Source organism: Sebastes fasciatus, chromosome 6 (assembly GCF_043250625.1).
Source record: "Sebastes fasciatus isolate fSebFas1 chromosome 6, fSebFas1.pri, whole genome shotgun sequence".
In the NCBI taxonomy this organism is placed as follows: Eukaryota; Metazoa; Chordata; class Actinopteri; order Perciformes; family Sebastidae; genus Sebastes; species Sebastes fasciatus.
Genome location: NC_133800.1, coordinates 10643735 through 10663257, shown reverse-complemented (window position 1 = coordinate 10663257; position 19523 = coordinate 10643735). Strand labels below are relative to the sequence as shown.

General features: G+C 40.1%; 1 protein-coding gene across 1 annotated transcript in view; it reads right to left on the bottom strand.

The window, feature by feature from the left end:
- The window catches only part of unc5db (unc-5 netrin receptor Db), a 208239-nt gene extending 193297 nt beyond the window's left edge, over nucleotides 1–14942 (bottom strand). Inside the window, 1 exon segment of the mRNA XM_074637598.1 lies at nucleotides 14525–14942. Within this exon segment, the coding sequence (XP_074493699.1) occupies nucleotides 14525–14609 (85 nt within the window). The 5' untranslated portion in view covers nucleotides 14610–14942.
- Between the last annotated feature and the right edge of the window lie 4581 nt (nucleotides 14943–19523).

Sequence of the window (19523 nt, the reverse complement as noted above, 5' to 3'; positions counted from 1 at the left end):
ACAATTTGGGGAATTTAGCAATTTACAATCTTAACGTTGGATCACTTTAATCTCTGTCCGTGTGATGAAGCAGGGGGAAACAAATAGCCTAGTTTACGCAAGTCAAGTCCAAAGCTGCCTTTTATGAGTGGATTTACATGGTTAGAAAGAAAGAGCTGGATGCAGTCGCTACACAAAGCATGTCAAATGTCCTGTCTTTAACGTGAAGTTGACGCCTTTGCACACTGACAAAAGTACAGCTAATTTTAGCTAATATGTGGACATTTTCAGTAGCCTGTCTAAAAATAAAGGCAACTTTCTGGAAAACAGTAAAATTACATTTAAAGAACCAGTGGGGAGGAAGACAGTGTGGTAGATGGGTCAGACAAACACAGGACTTCAACCAGGAGGCCGCTGTTCCTGTCCAAACCAAATGACAAAAGTTGACTTATTTATTTATGTTGACATCAGGACAATTGTCAAGATGAGTCAGTTTAATCGCTCGATCACCATCTTGTTAAAATCCTATTGTAGTCTTCAATATCTAAATAAATAGGATTTACATTTAGGAACATTGAGGAGCACTAACAATTTCTCCTAAGTACACTACGGCCACAGAACATTTTTTCCACTTACTGATATTTATACATTATGCTCCAAAAACTGAGAGATTACAACAGTCCAGTGTAGATATCATTGCCAAAGCAACAACTGCAAAATTGCCTCTATCTTTAGATTTTACATATTTTCACAGTCAAAGCTAATTGTGACTTGTTTGGTCGAACACTGCCCCCATCAGAATACATGTACACAGACGACGTGATCTTTAACTGCCATAATGCAAAGTGAAGTGTTTCAAATGAGGGAAGTTACAAGATGTTGATCAGGAGCCACATTCAGGTCAGTCAGTCTATCAAACACCATTACACTGTAATCCATGTGTGACAAACACAGTACTGTTTGTTACCGTTTCATTTGACTGAGTTAGTCAAGTCATCATTTGCAGATTGGAGTTTCCAAAGCTGCTTGATGCTCACTCAAGTCCTACTTGTGAGATGCTTACAAGTGTCTGATGTGTTTTTAAAATGCAGCTGATAATCTCTGTGAAACAAAATATGTTTGAATATTTTTAATGAATTTTGATGTTAGAGGCAGCTACTGTATTTTTTTTAATTTTCTCTGCACTCCAAATAAATGAAATGATTCTGCTGTCACCTTTGGATAAATATGGTGCCACAGACTGAAGAGCTGCAGTAATAATCTCGAAGATTTTCATTTAAATAAATGTCTGTTAAGTCACTATCTATAGTCAAATGAAGCAACACAATGGTGATATGGCCCACTGATGAAAGTATTGCAATATGTCTGCGGTGACATACCTGGAAAAAATCCTGTTGCATAAACACAAATAAATAAACTAATTCTGAATAATTCTGAAAACTTGAAGCTGATGTACATATAAATAGAACTTTTCTATTTTATTTCTGCTCATGTATCCTGAAAAAGACCCCAGGCTGCTGAACTCGGAGCACAATTCTAATAGAAATTCGAAATCAACCAGAACTGAAATCTTAAGGATTGCCACGTTAAGGTCAAACTTTGTAAGGATGCATTATTACGTTGTCAGTGTTTATGTGGAAAGAAGACTCAGAAATATCCAAAATATTGTGTACGAGTTCCAAAGTATGTACAAATTAACAAATTAATTGCTGAGTGAATCATTTACTAAAAGTTCTGAAAATGGTACATCATGGATAAATGCTATCAGGTTTGGAAGCATGCAGATGAGAAGATTCCCACCTAAAGTAACATGAACTTATCCTAAAATAATCCTATAGTCACTGGTTACTTATTGGTAGTCTGTTAGTGTTTCTGTTGAGACGCCGCTCTCTGCCTGTAACGCTTATTTCTGATTGCTCCTGGCATCGACCTGCTGTTAAAGAGTGTGTGAGACGAAAACACCATGCAGACGAGGAGACACAGAGCTGGCCTGTTCTGGTTAGTGTAGCTAGCTGTAGCTGGTGCTGTGTTCTGGTCACTGTGTTCAGAGAATCCATGTCTTGTTGAGTTATGAAGGGGTTGTGTTTACACAGTGACACTCAGTAGGCCTCATTTAACTCTTTACCATGAGGGTTAATAAAATTTACAAATGGTGGATAATGGATTATTGTATTCTTACACTTTGGTGTTTCCTTAAAATGTTATACATTTTACAAACAATGTAATGTGTAGTAATCGTTAAGTTAACCATTTAACAACCACTGCCCTTCTGAGGAAGATCTGGCTAAAATAAAACAAATGGACTTTAATTGTTAGACCCCTGCAATGAATGTGGACATAAAGAAGTCATGCTGTATTACATCATTGTACTGCTACACTGCTTTAAACTACTATGCTATCAAAATTAAGTTGAGAATGAAGTTATTGCTCTCCATACAGGGACTCTGAAATAACTACATTTAAATTGGACATAAATCTGATATTATGCCATGATAATACCATATTTTCACACTATTTTCACATAGTTGTGTCCATCATACTGAGGGTAAACTGTGTTCTAAGCTAATATCAAGGGTTTTATTAACAAATCCCCATACACCCACTGATATCTGTAAAGATAAAAAAGCTACTGTCAAACCCTTTCCCTGGCCTTTTCTGCAGCACCTGAGTGTGTCAACCATTGGTCACAAACAGCGTGGTCCAATGACTAACATGTATCCACCAGCGAGACCCAGAGGTCCTCCAGGCAGGACAGGACACAGCGAGCTGAGACTGGCGCTCGGCAGTCCATTCATCACATCTTGTCCTTCAGCACTGTTCTGTCCCGGTAGGCCTGCTGCTACACCATGGATCAACAGAGGACATGTTTGAACAGCTGACCCAAGGCCATGAAAGTGGGTAAAGCAACAGCAGAGAGCCATCAAGGTTGGCATATCAAAGGCCATACATCAGGCGTCCGAGAAAGAAATACCTGTGATTTAATATTGGAGAGACTTTTCTACAACCATTGGCCTTTCAATGGAGGCAGCTCACGTTGCGGGGGTTAACATCTTGGCTGCTTTCTTGGTTACTGTAAATTAAATCTAACCCTTCATACTGTACAAGAAGCCATCCACTGGGGGCTCTAAAGGTGATGTAAGAGGATCACCAAAGTCATTAGGATGTATCCTACCCAGACCATGAATGTCTGTACAACATTTCATGGCGATCCATCCAATAGCTGGAGAGTTATTTCAGTCTGGAACAAAGTGGTGGACTGACCGATCTGAAGTACATTGCCATCCATCATACTAGAAACTAGAAGACCCAATGAATCCATCAGTACCAACCCAATGTCATGCTGGCTTGTCGGGAAAGAGACTAAATAACACTCCAAAGTTAGGCTAAAATTTGGCGAGGAAAAAACTGTCATGGTCATTTTCAATGGCATGGCTCTTGACCTCTGACCTCAAGATATGTGAATGAAAATGGGTTCTATGGGTACCCACGAGTCTCCCCTTTACAGACATGCCCACTTTATGATAATCACATGCAGTTTGAGGCAAAAACCATGCAGTTTTATTGCATGCAGTATAAATGTGTTATGCAGATGCAGCATCCCATTGCAACAGTTTTGACGGCTCGTTCTATTTCCGGAAATCATATGAGGTTTTGAGTCTGTTGTTATCATTTAAGTATAAAATAATTAGGTTAAAATGATTTAATAAGCTGCAAATAGTTTTTTTTAGCTCAAAATTAATTTATAAGCTGCATCCAATCGATGGGTTGAAGAGTCGGTAGAATTTCAGTCTACCCCGGTTTTCATTGGTTGACCACAGCCCTCGCCCCTAGCATGGCTAGCAATAAAAACAAAAGGTGATTGACTCCAAGCAATATACAGAATAATGACACCAAAGGATGGACCATTCACTTAGAAGCTCCAGTCATTCAAAAGGCCATTTACTTGAGATGGGCTGACATAGATTCCAGCCATGACCCATATATCAACTGGACATGTTTTCCGATAACAATATTGAATTTTCTCTGACTTGATAAGAGATGAGGCCTCGCCCATCACTTGACTCTGACGTTCTCACCCAGATGCTATCAAATATAGCCAGCGATATAGTATAGACAATTTGACACAGTGTGTGGGCTTCCTAATTACTATGAGTGTCTATGTGTATGCATGCAGGCACAGTCACACACACACACACACACACACACACACACACGCACACACACACACACACACACACACACACACACACACCCAGTAGGCCTTATGGCTGCTTGGAGGTTTGTTAAATAGGATGCTATCATAAAGCAGCCTTGTAAAAAGCTCATCTGGTGTGCACCATCTGTAAACACAGATATGAAGAAGTTCGCGGAGCCGGCGCAACCTGACACCTCTAAATTTGGAGTATATTACCGCACCGATGTAGTGCCAGCATTTGCTCTACAGCAAAGACCAAATTAATGTGCAAAAACACACATTAGAGACGCTTTTTCATAAAGGCGTCTCTTCGACTCGTGCAGATGCTTGAGAGTAATTGCTCCGCAGTACAAGTGTGATTAATTACAGTTTGCGGGCAAATAAATGTGTTTATTTAGAGCACATGTAAGAATCTTCAAAGATTACAGAAATCAAGATGATGTTCAATTAATAGCTATGAATATTTAAGTAGTTTTTGTATACCACAGTTATGTGTGCATTTAGGTGGCTGTACAAAACAAGTAGTATCACCCATAGAGAGATAGAACAAATAAGTGTTTTCTACTTTGCTGTTAATTTGTATCCACAGTTCTTATCTATTATTTATGATGAATGAATATTACATGGATATTCACAATATATAACACACTGTATTTTACTTATGCTGTTTTAAGCTGTTGGTTTGACCCTTACTCTTCATATCACTGGCTATGTGCACACTGAACAACGCAGACTAAGTTAAGATTGGATCATTGCCACTCTACATTTATGTAACAATATCAGCTTAATGCCTAAAATGAATACATGAAATATGAATACAGATTTCTATAAACTCTTTTCTATAGCTCTTTTTAGACAGTTAAAGACAGTTAACCCCGCTGAAGTATTTTTTTGTCATCATTATACAGTACAGTGAATTCTCTGTCTACCACATCTTAATCTCAAGTGTTTTTTATCTTCAGGGAGTGCTGGAAAAGAAAAACACAAAATAAAAGAAAAAAAGATGTGTCCACATATTTCAATCAGGGCTCACACAACGATTGCAATATTTAAAAAGAAAGCTACTTGGCTGGAGTCTAGACAGGACTGTGGAATGAAGACGTGTGGCTCTAAGAGCACAACTGATTGAATCTCCTGACTGAGATGGATGAAGGGTATCTGCAGCTTTGTTACATGATTTAGCACTGTGACTGAGTGGGCCTTCTCATCCTGTCCTGATTGCCGTCCCCTCAGATTAAGTAAAAACGGAAGCTGCAGTGTTCATCGAGGGCAGATTAGACCATCATGACTCAAGCATTTTCAGAGGAATTGTGAAAAATAGTCCCCATAGCATGCTGATTCTCTGGAAATGACAAAGTTGAGGATGAATGAGCAAAAGAGAACATAGATCTCTAAAATGTCAGTATTTGATGCTGTTTGTCATTATTACAGTATCATTACAAATGCAGTGGCTGAAATATCTTGGCTTCTGTAGAGCTATAACTAACAAATAGTTTCGTTATTCAATCTGCAGATGATCCTCTTAATTATTTGATTAATCATTTGGTCCATCAAATTGCAGAAAAGGGTGAGAGATCCTCATTAATATTCCTCTAGGCTATACTGGTGACATCATGTCTAGACTATTTAAATCTAGACTCAAAGTCTACTTACAGAACTAGCTTTTTCTGCAGCTTTGAACTGCATCTCATGATTTTCCTCACTCTGAGCAAACTCCATCTGCTGAGGAGCACTGAGATGTGAAAACTGCTAGTAAATACACTTTGAGTTATGACTTCCTTTTTCACAGTTTTTGGTCAAACTAGGTCAAGAAATAACTACGAAATAACAAAAACCTTGAGCTATTCAATTTACAGTGATACAAAACATTTGAGAAGCTGGAATGTTTCCTATTTTTGCCTTAAGAAATAACGATTAATCCTTTCTCAAATTGTCTGGCTGTCTGTTAAATGTGAGGTCGGCAGTTCATTTTTGGCATCATTGGGCAAAAGTTCCTTAATAACCTTTCAGCCTTATTGTAATTCAAGTGTTCTGAGACAAAACTAGACTTCTGCTCCTCATCATTGCTCTGTTTTCAGGCTTTAAAAAATCTACCCCGTGACAGGAGACTTTGGCCAATCAGAGGTAATTTCAGAGAGAGGGCGTTCCTATTGGCTGTTCTACAGATGCACATGCACATCCCTTCAGATGGTGAAACCCTCATGCAACGGTGGAATATCCTGCAGGAAGAGTTGCTATTCCAGGATTGGCAACAACTGCCTACACTGCGAAGCAAACCAAAAAAGGAAAACAGACATGATCAAAAGTCTGACACTATTGGCGAAGTGTTTCAGAGATGGAGAGAAAGTAGTTTAGCCTTCTGTTCGCGGCTTCGGGCGGCTTGCTCATGGTTCACGGCTGCGGCAAGCAGAAGGATAGACTATTAGAAACATTTTCTCTCCATCTCTCTAATACTTTAGCCTTCCTGTGATCTCGATAGCTACAGTTAGCAGAGGCTAAACTATTATTCAGATTTTCTTTCCATCTCCGAAACACTTTGCCGATATTGGCGCGGGGCTTTTTTGCCTTTTCCAGAAAACTGCCTACTCTATGGTACCAATTGAATTACAATATCCTGAAAGGTTATTATGGAATTATGGAATTTGTCCAACGGTGCCATAGATAAACTGCCTACCTCACCTTTAATCAACTGTGGTCGTGTGTAGCCATTGGCTCAATTTCGGCGAGTGCAGACCAGATTTTACTGCACGTGTTGCATCCCGATGATATGACATCTTCTCTTTCAACCCTCCTTGCCGTTTTGAAGGCTTCAGTTCTGCGTTTTGGCTGTCAGCATCTTGGTTTTTGGCCGTTGCCATATTGTATTATTGCAACCAGAAGTGACACGAGAGGGTGGAGCTAAGTACAACCGAATGCTGAATAAGACATTTTTAGGCGAACAAAAAGGTCTCAATTAACTTTTATGAACTAAAACAGTGTGAAAGGGTTAAAGTTCTAAGATGACAACACAGACAACTCGCAGACCAGACAACACCGTGGTAGCCACCAGTCAATCACAAGCTAGCCACGCCCTAAAGCATCCTCTGTTTTATGGTCTATTTGACTCTAAATGGGACCATAATTTACTAAATGAACATCATGCTGTATTGAAGAAGACTTGAAACCATAAACTCATGTTTACAATGTTTACTGAGGTAATAAATGAAGTGAGAAGTAGGCTCATTTTCTCATAGACTTCTATACAATCAGACTTCTTTTTGCAACCAGAGGAGTCGCCCCCCGCTGGCTATTAGAAAGAATGAAAGCTTAAGGCACTTCAGCATTGGCTTCACTTTTCAGACCCGGACGTAGCCCACTGGTACAAACCAGTGTTGTAAAATTTAAAAATTGTTAAACTCAGCCACTCTTACTGCCATTTTGGTTTTATGTCACCATTTGTCTTACTCGGGTATATGATAATGACATCCCCAGATGATCCCACCTACAAAGGTTTTGGAAGAACAGGCTATTACACATCTTGAATGTGCCAGGACCTTTGCAGTGTAAACCTACAGATACAGATGGGACACAGTAGCTAGAAAAAAGTTGAATGTCTAAGTACCATTCAGCCCCATAGCGGAAAGGAGAACCCAATGAGCTGCAGGGCTGATTGCTGACTACATTAAGCCTCTTAGGCAGCACGTTGATGAATTCACTCGTTGAAATGTGAAGGTAATAGTCTTGACATAGCAAAGACATAACTCACCGACTGTACCTGCAAAGTTCCCAAATGACAGCAATCCCAAGTAGAAGCCGGTCCAATATGAAAGAGGACTTTGCTTTTATTACCATCATCATTACTGTATATCATTTCTGAATGTACAGCCATTTGGTTTCATTTAAATGTAAATCTGGGCACTGAACTGCGCACGTTGTCACCCACGGCAGCCTGACTATGATGATTCATTCTGGGATAGGCAGAGAAAATATAAGAGCCCCTTTACTTTCTCTGAGGGAAAATAACAGATTTGACCTTTGTCTGTTTTCATGAAAGCCGTGTACACAGCAAAATAATAATACAAAAAAAAATAAACCTTGGGATTTTTTTTTCTAGAAAACAAATGTAACCACAGTTTTGTGCATCTTTTGTACTCTACTGTTTCTCTCCTTTTCTTTCCCCCCATCCTCCCCAACCTGAAGAGCAAGGACAGAGAGGTACAATCTGCACTGCAGCGCAAGGTCAAGGGTGAACTAAAGCCTGAGGAGAATTGACGAGTCCACATGTCAGAAAAGAGAGAGACGCGGCTTCACACGCCATGTGGCGATGGTTACATCAGCGAGACATAATTGTGCATCTGTGGAGCCAGAAGACGCCGTTTGCTGCTAATGTTCATCAAATGAGGTGACCAGCAGGGGTCCGGGCATGCGTGCAATCAAGCACTATTTCCAGCAAGGCAAACATTAGCGGCTCCATAATCTCATAACATATTCTTATAATTAGGGATGTCACAAGAACCGATACAAAGTCAAAGTCAGGTCGAAGCATTTATTGTCATGTGGACGGATAAAAACAAGTTTCCCTGCACAATAAAGTTCTTCTTTTGCCCTCCGCTCTGAGTGACATTTACAAGGAAATACACAAGCCAAGTACCTTCAGTACCAAGTCAATGCCAAAATATCTTCCCGTCATCCTGGGGACGATAGAAAATGACGCTGATAATGCTACATTAGGAAAAAAATATGTGTTGAAATCAACAGGAGGAGAGCTAGTTAATGTTAGCTGTTAGCTTTTAGCAGCTGGTGGGCGGCACAGTCCTGCTTGGCTTAATAACATAGCTAACAGCTAAAATACGGAGGTTGCATTGAGTACATTATGATGCATTCAAGCTCTATTCAGTAAAAAATTACGCATATTAGGCAATGGTATATTATAATGTTATGATGATGTGTTCAAATGTAATCTTGTAAAAAATTGTTTTATGGTGAGAAACATGAGGTGGATCATCACGGATTAATAATGATTAAAAACAAAAAACAGTATGCAACAGTAATAAAAGGAGTGTATGTTGCAGTTAATGGGATTTATTGTTTTGTTTTTTTACCGTGGTATCGAATTGAGTATCGAGAATTGTGGAATTTCACTGGTATTGGTATTGACTATTACATTTTGGGTATCGTACATCCCTACTTATAATCATACATAGCACAAGGGAAACTTACGGCAGAGCATGTGGAATTACTGGCAAATGAACTGGAGGACATCAACAATCCTCAATCAAATATCAGATAATCCCCTTCCTCATTATTTTTCTTACTCTATACACACACCCCCTCTCTTGCTTAATCACACATCACATAAATTAATCATCAAGTCCCAAATAAATACACCTGTGAGTCAAATGAAATCAACAAGAGCCTCATCAGCCGCTAGGTTATAAGGGATATTACATATCAGTGCATTCAGTTCGCCTTTCTGCATCTCTAAGTGGGGCTTCATTAGGAGATAATGGTATATGGTAAGAGCCGATACCTGATCTATAAGAAATTCACATCTAATATCACTGCTCAGCAAGCCGCATCTTAAATATTCTGAATGTGTTTCATGACCAGTTCTGTGAAACACGATTGAAAAGCCTTTTAAAGTTTCCCTCTGGGCAACGCCATCCCTACTCACGACTGTGTTACACAGGAGGAGGCGCCCCCCTTCCGTGACCACTCGCGTGAGTCTCGTTTCCAGCCAACGGGGCACCGCGAACATCACCATTGATCCTTAAGAGCTTAAATATCGCCGAGTGCAAGCCAGCACTGTCAAGTCCCGCTGCGGCCGGACCGCCGCGTTTGCTGCCGTTTGGTTCATGGAGTCAACCTTGTGGGGAAATGTCCGTGTGACACCTATTGTTACAGTTATGGCCTTTGAGACTGATGTGACGTGCAGAGAAATGGCAACACTGAAGGCGTTTTATGCTGCACATGAGGAGCTGGAGACAGCGTGATGTCACTTTGACTGCTGCAGACATGATGGAAGCATTCAGGGTGCATTAAGATTAAGATTTGTAAGCAGCTGCCTCGAGAGCTAAAACGATTGGTTGATTGATTAGTCAATGGACAGAGAGTGTATCTATTTTGATAATTCAATAATGTCATTCTTAAGCAAACATTATCTGATTTTAACTTCTCAAATGTGAAGGGTTTCTGTCATATATAACAATTAACTGAATATATTTGCGATTTGAATTAATCCTCGGATAAAACGCTCTGGGAAATTAAAATGGACATTTCTACTATTCTATTTACATTTTATAGACAAAACCTTTAATCAAGAAAATAACTGGCAGGTTAATCAATTAATTGAAAATAATCTCTTGTTGCAGGACATTAGGAAATGTATTTGAGTTAAACTCCGAACAGAATAAACGCAGTATTCTGACTTTATTCTCAGTACTCAAATACATTTTGCACGTGCCCCAGTGCTCTTCCCTAGTGTCTGTATAGGCAACATCAACAAGAAATATAAAATTCTGGTATGGTGTCCTCTTTGGACACAGGAAGTGACAAGTCTAAGTTCAAACTGTCTCCTAAACTCTGTCCAGAGAACATCTGACTCACAACTGTTTGCCTCTTTGAAATCTTTTCTTATGTTTCCTTTGGTATACAGTAGGACAACAGTTTTGGGAAACAAGCGTTCAGAGAGCAAAGTTGCACATCTGCCTGTATGAGCAGCCTTTTTTTCTCTACAGTCTAAATCACTGGTTTCCAACATAGGGGTCATGACCGATGAAGGGGTCAAAAGAGAAATTTGAGAGGTCACGAGATTATTCGCAGGACAAGAAAGATGAAAAACGCTGTATTTTTTCCACTGCAACATTTCTTCAGTTTTCAGATTTTTCTCTGTGTATCACTTTAAAGAGGAATTCACAGAGAGCGAGCTCGTCCTTTTAGAGTTTTATTGCAATAAATACGGTTCGCATTGGCAAATGTGGATCTCCGAGCTGGCTGGCAATAGAGATAAAGAATGAAGTTCAGGTAAAGATACTTACATACACATATTTTCACCCTGGGCAGGTGTCCTTAAACACACCGTGTTTTGTCTGTACATTTCTAACCTTGTGTCTAGAGTGTCTCTTTCTGCCTTTGTATGTTGGGAATTAACAGCTGAAGGCTGAGCTCCACGACTTAGCTTCTGACAACATTCGCTGGGAAGTTGAATTCCACGGGAGGCAGAAAGAGACCAGCTCTGAGGCAGATAGGCCTAATATAAGACAGTATGACATAATCATATCTTTGTTTTTATTGTGATGTTCTGGATAGTGAAGTCACTATAACCCTGATGACATCATTAGGGTTCAGGCTTGACACTTAAAGGGATAGTTTGGATGTTTTCAAGTGGGGTTGTATGAGGCACTTCTCCATAGTCAGTGTGTAACCTACAATAGATGGAGTTTATAGAAACAGACAGGAGTACCAGCACGGGAGCAAAGCAATGCACTGCTGTGTACGGGGGCAGCAACAAAATAGATTTTAGACACCAAGAATTAAATTTTTTGTTAATGGAGTCTGGTGGCTTGAAGAGAGAATAGATAACGGCTCCAGTTCCGCGTTGGAAAGGGCTGTCTGATGGCGAGGTAAAGACGTGAAAATATTCTAAATATAGCGTAAACTTAAACTGATATTGATTTTTTTTGGGTGTCTAAGATCTGTTTTGCAGCTGCCCCCGTCCACAGCAGTACATTGCTTTGCTCCCGGGCTGGTACTCTAGACTGGCGGCGTGCCGACCGCCATCTACTGTAGGTAATACACTGACCATGGACCAAGTACCTCACACAACCCCACTTGAAAACATCCAAACTATCCCTTTAACGTTTTAAACAGAAATCCTTTATTACAAATGGAGCTGTGGACTTTGAAGAATGAGCCCATTTTTACAGCAGGGAATGTTTAATGAAAGACGTTATCAAGCTGCATTATGGGAATCCACTGTTTCTGGACACTAGGGACTAGAAGTCAGGCTATCTCCGCCTCTGTAGCTTTAGTCTTTACCATTCTTTTTTAATGCGTCTCTTGTAAAACACCCAACTTCATGGTGGTGCAACAATGAACAGCTGGAGTACCCCTTAAACTTCTCATGACTCAAATATACTGTATGCAACCTGTGATAATGGGGCTAGCAAGAAGATTTTAAGTGGTCACAAGCCAAAAATGGAGGGAGCCACGGGTTTAAATGCAGAGCTACATTGTAATTCTGCATTTAGTTTTGTTTTTAATTTTTTCTGATTTTGCTTTCATCATTTCTCTATTTTTACAATTGGCTTTTATAGATTGTCATATTTGTATGGCAAGACATGGCACCTGTTTCCCTTTCATGGAAATGAACTAAAAAACATACTATCTGGTAGTGATATACTTTATTTGATAGTCAAATGCAAGCTTCATACTAAACTACACCAATAACACGTAATACGGAAGCCATCGGACAGATTCCACCAGACTCAACCAGCGAGATGAAAGAGCTGGAGTGTTCCTGTGCTTGATCTAACAGGGGACTCACCCATGTTCAGTGACTGCAGTGTGCGATGGAGTCGTGATGCTGTGACCTCAATCTATTACTGCACTCAGTTCAGCTCCACTTGGGCTGCCATACAGCGAGCTCAGTCCATGTGGCTCCAAAAGGGGTGAAACAGTGATATCACATCAGATTCAGGTTATAGACATCACCTATAACCTACAGTAACAAGAGTCGGCTCTGTGCCACAGCCGTTAAAAGTAGGAAGTAGAAGTGAATGATGAAGATCGGCACGGTCATGATCATGTGACTGAAAGGCAAACATGTGCTTCGATTAGGTGAGTTTCAAAGCAGTGGCTACAACTCAGTAAATCCTCAGCCACGGAAAAGCTTTAAAAAGAAAACTGGAGACCATCTTGCGATCAATGGGATCACACACCAGCCCCGACACCAAATCAGGCCAGGGTGTAAATTCCCCACTTCCTAGCCCTGTACTTCTGGCACCTTTGCTCAGACCACACCCATCTCCGAACTCAGCCTTCATTTTGATCTCAGCTACACACACCTGTAAAGTTTCCTGATTGCATCTTGCACGGTTGTGACGTCATCGTGTGACAAAATCTATCCACAGACAGACATATTAACACCTGGCAAAGTACTCTTTAAACCTCCTCTGTGGTATTTCCTGCTACAGTAGGCGTCTCCAGGACCACATTTTGCCATGAAGACACAAACACACACACACACAAGGTGAAACCAAGCCTACATAAAAACTGGGACAGATGCTCAATCCTCAACAGGCTTCCTACGAAATACAAATATCAATCAATTTTACATGTATTTGTATAGCCCTTTACAATAACCAAAAGGTACCCAAAGTGCTTTACATTAACATAAAGAAATAACAGGAATAAAACCATAACATATCATAAAAAGGTACATAAAAAGCACAGGAAAAATGTCACAGTGCTACTAGGTATTAAGCCAATCTAAATAAAAAAATCTTGAGCTTAGATTTAAAAAGTACTAGGTCAGTGACAGTGCATATATCAATATATAATGTAAAAAATACATAACGTAACATACAAAATATGTGTAAAACATGTTCATTATCTATACACAAACCACGTGGGCACATAGCTTTTAAACAAATTATCACAATGTCCCCTAAAAACAAATGCCTGGCTCCCCACAGAACAGAAGCCCTTCAAAAATCACTGTACGGTGTCACAATGTGGCACAATGCTTCTCTTATTTTGGACTTTGAATTCAACAGCCTTCCATATAGATTCTCCCTGACACTGTGGTACCCAGTTGATGATATATCAGGGAGTGGATCGTGTTAAAATGAAGACAAGACAGTCCACAGAATCAGCACAGTATAACTCCCAAAGAAGAAAAAAATGCGTTGACATGCCTGTTGCACAGGCGTGCCAGTAGTAAAGCTATACTCCTCAAAACGCGCTCATTATGATTAAAGACTGAGAGTGGAAATTGGACAATTAACATCGATTTGAGGGGGGAGTATGAGAAAGATAAACAGTGGTGTGGGAACTTGGCCGGTGTGAGCAGCAGTGGCTTGATGAATCAATATGAGACTATAGCTCTGCTGCGCATCGATGGAAGAGAAAAAGGCTCAAACAGTGACAGTAGGATGAGTCAAAAACAAAGGTTGGACATTGAATGAGCACAGTGGTGCGTTCATGAACCTTCACAAATATCAAACATCTTTAGAAACACGACAGAAACGTGGCAAGTAGGTGGTGCGTAACCACGGAGATATGGCACAAGAAGACTGCCGGGAGAAAGGCGTAATAAACGCCGTGACAACCGAAAGTATAGCCACGCACACAGAAACACCCAGCTCTTACCTTTGGAGACCACTGTCACTGTGCAGTAAACAAGGAGCAGGAGGCCCGTCATGGAGAGGTAACGTCCTTTTGTCAGCGCACCCATGATACCGACGCGTAGCTCTCCACGGAGGCGCTGTACGGGTGGTGGTGGCGGCGGTGCTCCGGAGCTCCGGTGCCTTTTCCTCCTCTCCGAGCCTCCTCCGAGCCCGGCTGCGCAAGTTCCTCCTCCTGTAAACCAGGGAAGGGGACAGCTTGGCACTCTGGTAGAAGAAGAAGAAGAAGAAGAGGAGGAAGAAGAAGAAGTGAATGGCTTGCGAGCTGGACTGTTGAGCGAAAGGGAAGAAGCATCTTCACTTCACTTTTGTTGCGCGTGTGTGCGCAGCAGGAGGGACGCGCGCTCAGAGTTTACCCCTTCATCATCATCATCATCATCATCATCCCGGAGCCTGTAAAGTGCTAACCAATGGCAGAGGGAGGGAGGAGGATGAGGATGGGGGGGCAGTAGGCTACATGCAGGTCTAATCACTCAAACACTTCTTCTATGACTGTAAACGCGTCAGTCAAGTCTATTGTGGCCGAAGAAGGAAAAAAAGAATACAATGATTTAATTTCAATTAATTATTAAATATGACAAAGCTGTGTCTAATATTCCAGTAAAGAAATCCAAGTGGAGAATAAATGTATTTATTTTTATTTATTTATTTATTTATTTGCACATATATCTATCTATCTATATATCTATCTGCAACCGTCTTGGGCTCTTGGACTCTAACCACTGGCGCACCTTACACTTACTTTACACTATATATCCTATATACCACTTTATAGACTGCACATATGCACATATTACATTTATTTAGTGCACATACTACATTTATTTATTGACGGATTGCATACACTATGTTCACCCTTTCACTCTGTATCTTTTATATCTCCATTATTGTTTTTATAATTTTTGTATACCTTTACCTCTCCTGTGTTTCACTCTGTTTGCTGATGTTTGCTGATGTTGCTGCTTTGGCACCTGAATTTCACTCCGGGGATTAATAAAGGTTAATCTTATCTTATCTTATAAAACTTCACAAAATCCAGTCAATGAAAAAATAAAACAAGAAATGTGTCAGGAGAGGTCAAGAAGCCACAGGCTTATTTACACAAAGGACCCGCCCCCCCCCCAGGTGAAAAAAAAAACAATAACAAAAAGGGAAGAAAGATCTAAGCTCACAATTTTAAAAATACAACAAAAGTTAAACAACAACAAGAAGTACACAAAATGTGCAGACAAAATCTAACCAAACAGTGGAAAACAATCCAATAAAAACAATGAAATACATACAAAAAACAGAGCAGAATAAAATAAAATATATCTAAATATATCAAAAGATAATTAGACATCATGAATTAAATGTGATGATAATTTCCTTTTAAAATGTTCTAAGGATAACGAGCTCTTGATAACATGTATTTTGGTGTTCCATATGTGTACACCACGATATCTGACGGAGTACTGGTCATGTTTATATATTTCAAGAGATCATTGTAATAACTTTCTTTCCTATTTAGTCACATGGGCAGAGCAGAGCGCACACTGGCCCCTCAATCCCCACTGACTGCCAAGTACATTTCTAAGAAGTGTATCTTGGCAGTCATAATTAAAAAAAAAAAAAAATCTTCAGATGTATTTGGGCCACAGAATCTGTCATTGTTACATTTTTCTTTTTTAAAAACATGGCAATGTTACTAACTGAACTCACATGATGGCCCTGCTGTAAAGACGGATTACCAACTGGGCCAAGCCGAGCCCTCAGGGTTCAAAAGGTGGTAATTAGTTTGCTGATAACTGTATGCACCGCTCAGCTCATATATAGGCTATATGGTATATCATATAATCTACAGTTGTAACTCCAAACCCACACTGTACCAGCTGGGTGCCCTGCAGACCCGAGAGGTCTACTTTCACTTCACTCAGTGGTGCTTTATTCTGTCATTCCAATTTTTCAGGACTTTGTCAATCAGTTTGATCCTAATGACTTCATATCATTTTCAGTTTTAATTAGTGCTTTTTTAAAAACACTGATGTATCAAAGTGTCAAAAGCCCCCAATTACAGCCTATGCTGCTAAAAAAGAATAGATAGATCACATGATTGCCATGGGTCCTGATTTAAAGTCGACTACTATCAGGGGGGTCGGGGTGCGCTGTCAGTCATTGTGAAGGAGACAGACACAGACCTCCTCCTGTCACATGTCAGTGTGTGTTATAACTGCCTGTAGCGTCTGGTGTTCATAATCATGCAAACACCATTCATTTTACATTATGTACAAAAATCTAAATTACATTATTTCAACAATTATTTTGACAGGTGGGTCATACTGAGATCAAGGTCTCATCTACTTTTGTATTAATAGACAAAATAATTAAAGAAAAGTGTTAACTGTGGGTGGCAAGTTCAAATGACTGTGGGTTTATTTTAATTATTTCATATTGGGATCAAAATGACCCTAGTTGGTATAAATATAACACAAATTATGTTGACTTTAAATTACTGAAATCTAAATCAAAAGGATAGTAAATAAGCTTTTTAAGTACTAATGTGGATTGTACTTGGGATAAAAGCTGCAATTTGTATTAAAGTATATATTTTCATTTTACACAATATGCAACTTAACTAACTTTCCAAAAAAAATAATAATCTGGGTTTTTTCCAGATGACATTACATAACTAATTGTTTTAAGAAGAAATAACATTTTCCGATGATGGTTCTTTCTTAGTTTAATTTGGGGTCCCTATAGGGACACAAGGTGGGATTCTTTGTATGTTAAAAGTGCTAAATTTCAAACTCAAAGTAATCCTATTGCCTCCACACGGCTCTCAACATGGAGGTAGCTGAGGCGGTGGCATGCAGGTAACGATGCCAACAGCTAACAAAGGCAACTGAAGACAGAGCTAGCAGTGTTAACCTGGGGGGAACCGGAGGGTGGGCGTTATACGCTTCTGTGACACAGTCGGTCAGGACGGCGTTATCAGCTCTAACCGCCGTATGAGAGCAGTGCAGAGTGGCGGCCGTGAGCTAGCCAGTGGGGCACGCTGACATGCACTATACATGCAGCCAGCCCAGCGATGTCAACAAAGCACAGAGAAGCTCTGATTCCAACACACACAGAGAGAGACTCAGGGAGACATTACTCCTGATAATATATTAACATATAATACAATAATGCTCTGAATATCTAATAGAGAACCTTTAAAGAAAAAAAATTTAGACTACAAGATGCACAACTGGAAATGTGTCGTAAAAATACATATTTTTAGGACTTTATTACCTCTATGTGTCAGGTTTTTCAGGAAAACAGGTTTGGACCCAAATGCAGTTAAGGATGTGGAGGCAGCAGGCTGAATTCAATGATTTAATAACAAAACACTTACAATATACAAAAATGCAGCTGGTCCACCAGGAAGTTTGCAGAAAGCCAATCCACAAAGTAATATCGCAATGAGTAAACTAGAAACTCAAATATTGGGAAAAAAAAACTCACGACAGGGAAACACAATTCACGAGGAGCGACGACGAACTAAAAACGGGAAACACACCGACTAAATCCATCAGGAGAACAGGCTGATTGAACACAGGTGGAACAAATCAGGGCGGGGCAGACAATCACAAAGGGCTTGAAACAAACTTAGGCAGGAAGTAAAACCAGACAAGATACAAGGGGAGTGAACTTATCAAAATAAAACAGGAAACACGAATGAATGAATATAACAGAAAACCTAAATCCAAGAAACGCAAATCCTCCAGACAACTACAGAACTAATTAGAATGGCACTCGGAGAGTGCAGACCTCTGCCAAGCTGCCGGAGTATTATTGCCCCCCCTCTCCGTGCAGCTTGCGCCATCACCCATGTGTATTTTTGTTTATGTTGAGATCAGCTGTACGTAGCGGAGCAGCGTAAAACACTTCATTCAAACTGGACAGAAACAAAGTAAAACTCACCTAAACCGTCATTGTTACTCTTTCCAACAATCATCAAGTGTGCTTTGGTCAAACTCATCTGTAATTTCACAGAGTTTAATGTGAAAAAATGCCGAATCTACAGGTGTCCCCCCCTCCCTTCACCCCCAACTCTCTCTCTGTCCCTCTCTCTGCAGGCAGAAGGAAAGAGGCAGGGTGACGCGTCATGAACGAGTCATCAGTTACACTGTGCATGTCCTAAAGCCTGTGGTGTTAATGCACAGGCTGACCGGAGTTGTTAAAAAAATTGATGATCGCCACCAAATCGAATGGATTGTTCATCGTGCCACACCCCACCCCTCCAAAAAATGTCATTCAAATCCATTGCGGACTTTTGGAGTAATCCTCCAAACGGACAAACTAACAAACCAACAAACAAACCAACAAACCAACAAACCAACGCTGGTGAAAACATAACCTCCTTCCTAGGCTTTCAGCCTTGGCGGAGGTAATAATCAACTAAAAAGATGACCACAAGATATTCTGAAGTCTAAACTAAAAGAAAAAGTCCAATGGCCTCTGCGCACAGTCCCAGACCGTGACATGGTAGGTCCGTCGTCACACATGGCAAGAACCATTTTACTTTTCTTTTCATGATTTGTGCTGCGTGTTGTTTATGTGTCATCTGGGATTGAAAATGTGTCTACATTAATGGCACAATGGAAAACTGAATAAATGCAAGAGTGAGAACCTTATGGCACATTTCTTAAGAAGATGCATCTGCTTTGTCTGCATCATCTATGTCCTTGTTTCATATTCATTGGAACCAAGGCCGAAAGACACATTTATTTCTTCTTTTAGCACATTTCCCAGTAAAACCAATATAAACTAAATGTTTTGCCGAGCATTATGCATGCCTTTCATTTATAAACCTTTTTTGTTTGAGTTTGGCATTCACAATAACTGCAAGTGAACACTTTCTTTTCTCTTCAATCTTTTCTATTCTGTCAACCACCTTCAGCAACTCTGCTGCTGATGTGTGGAATATGTCTGGCAAGCTTCCC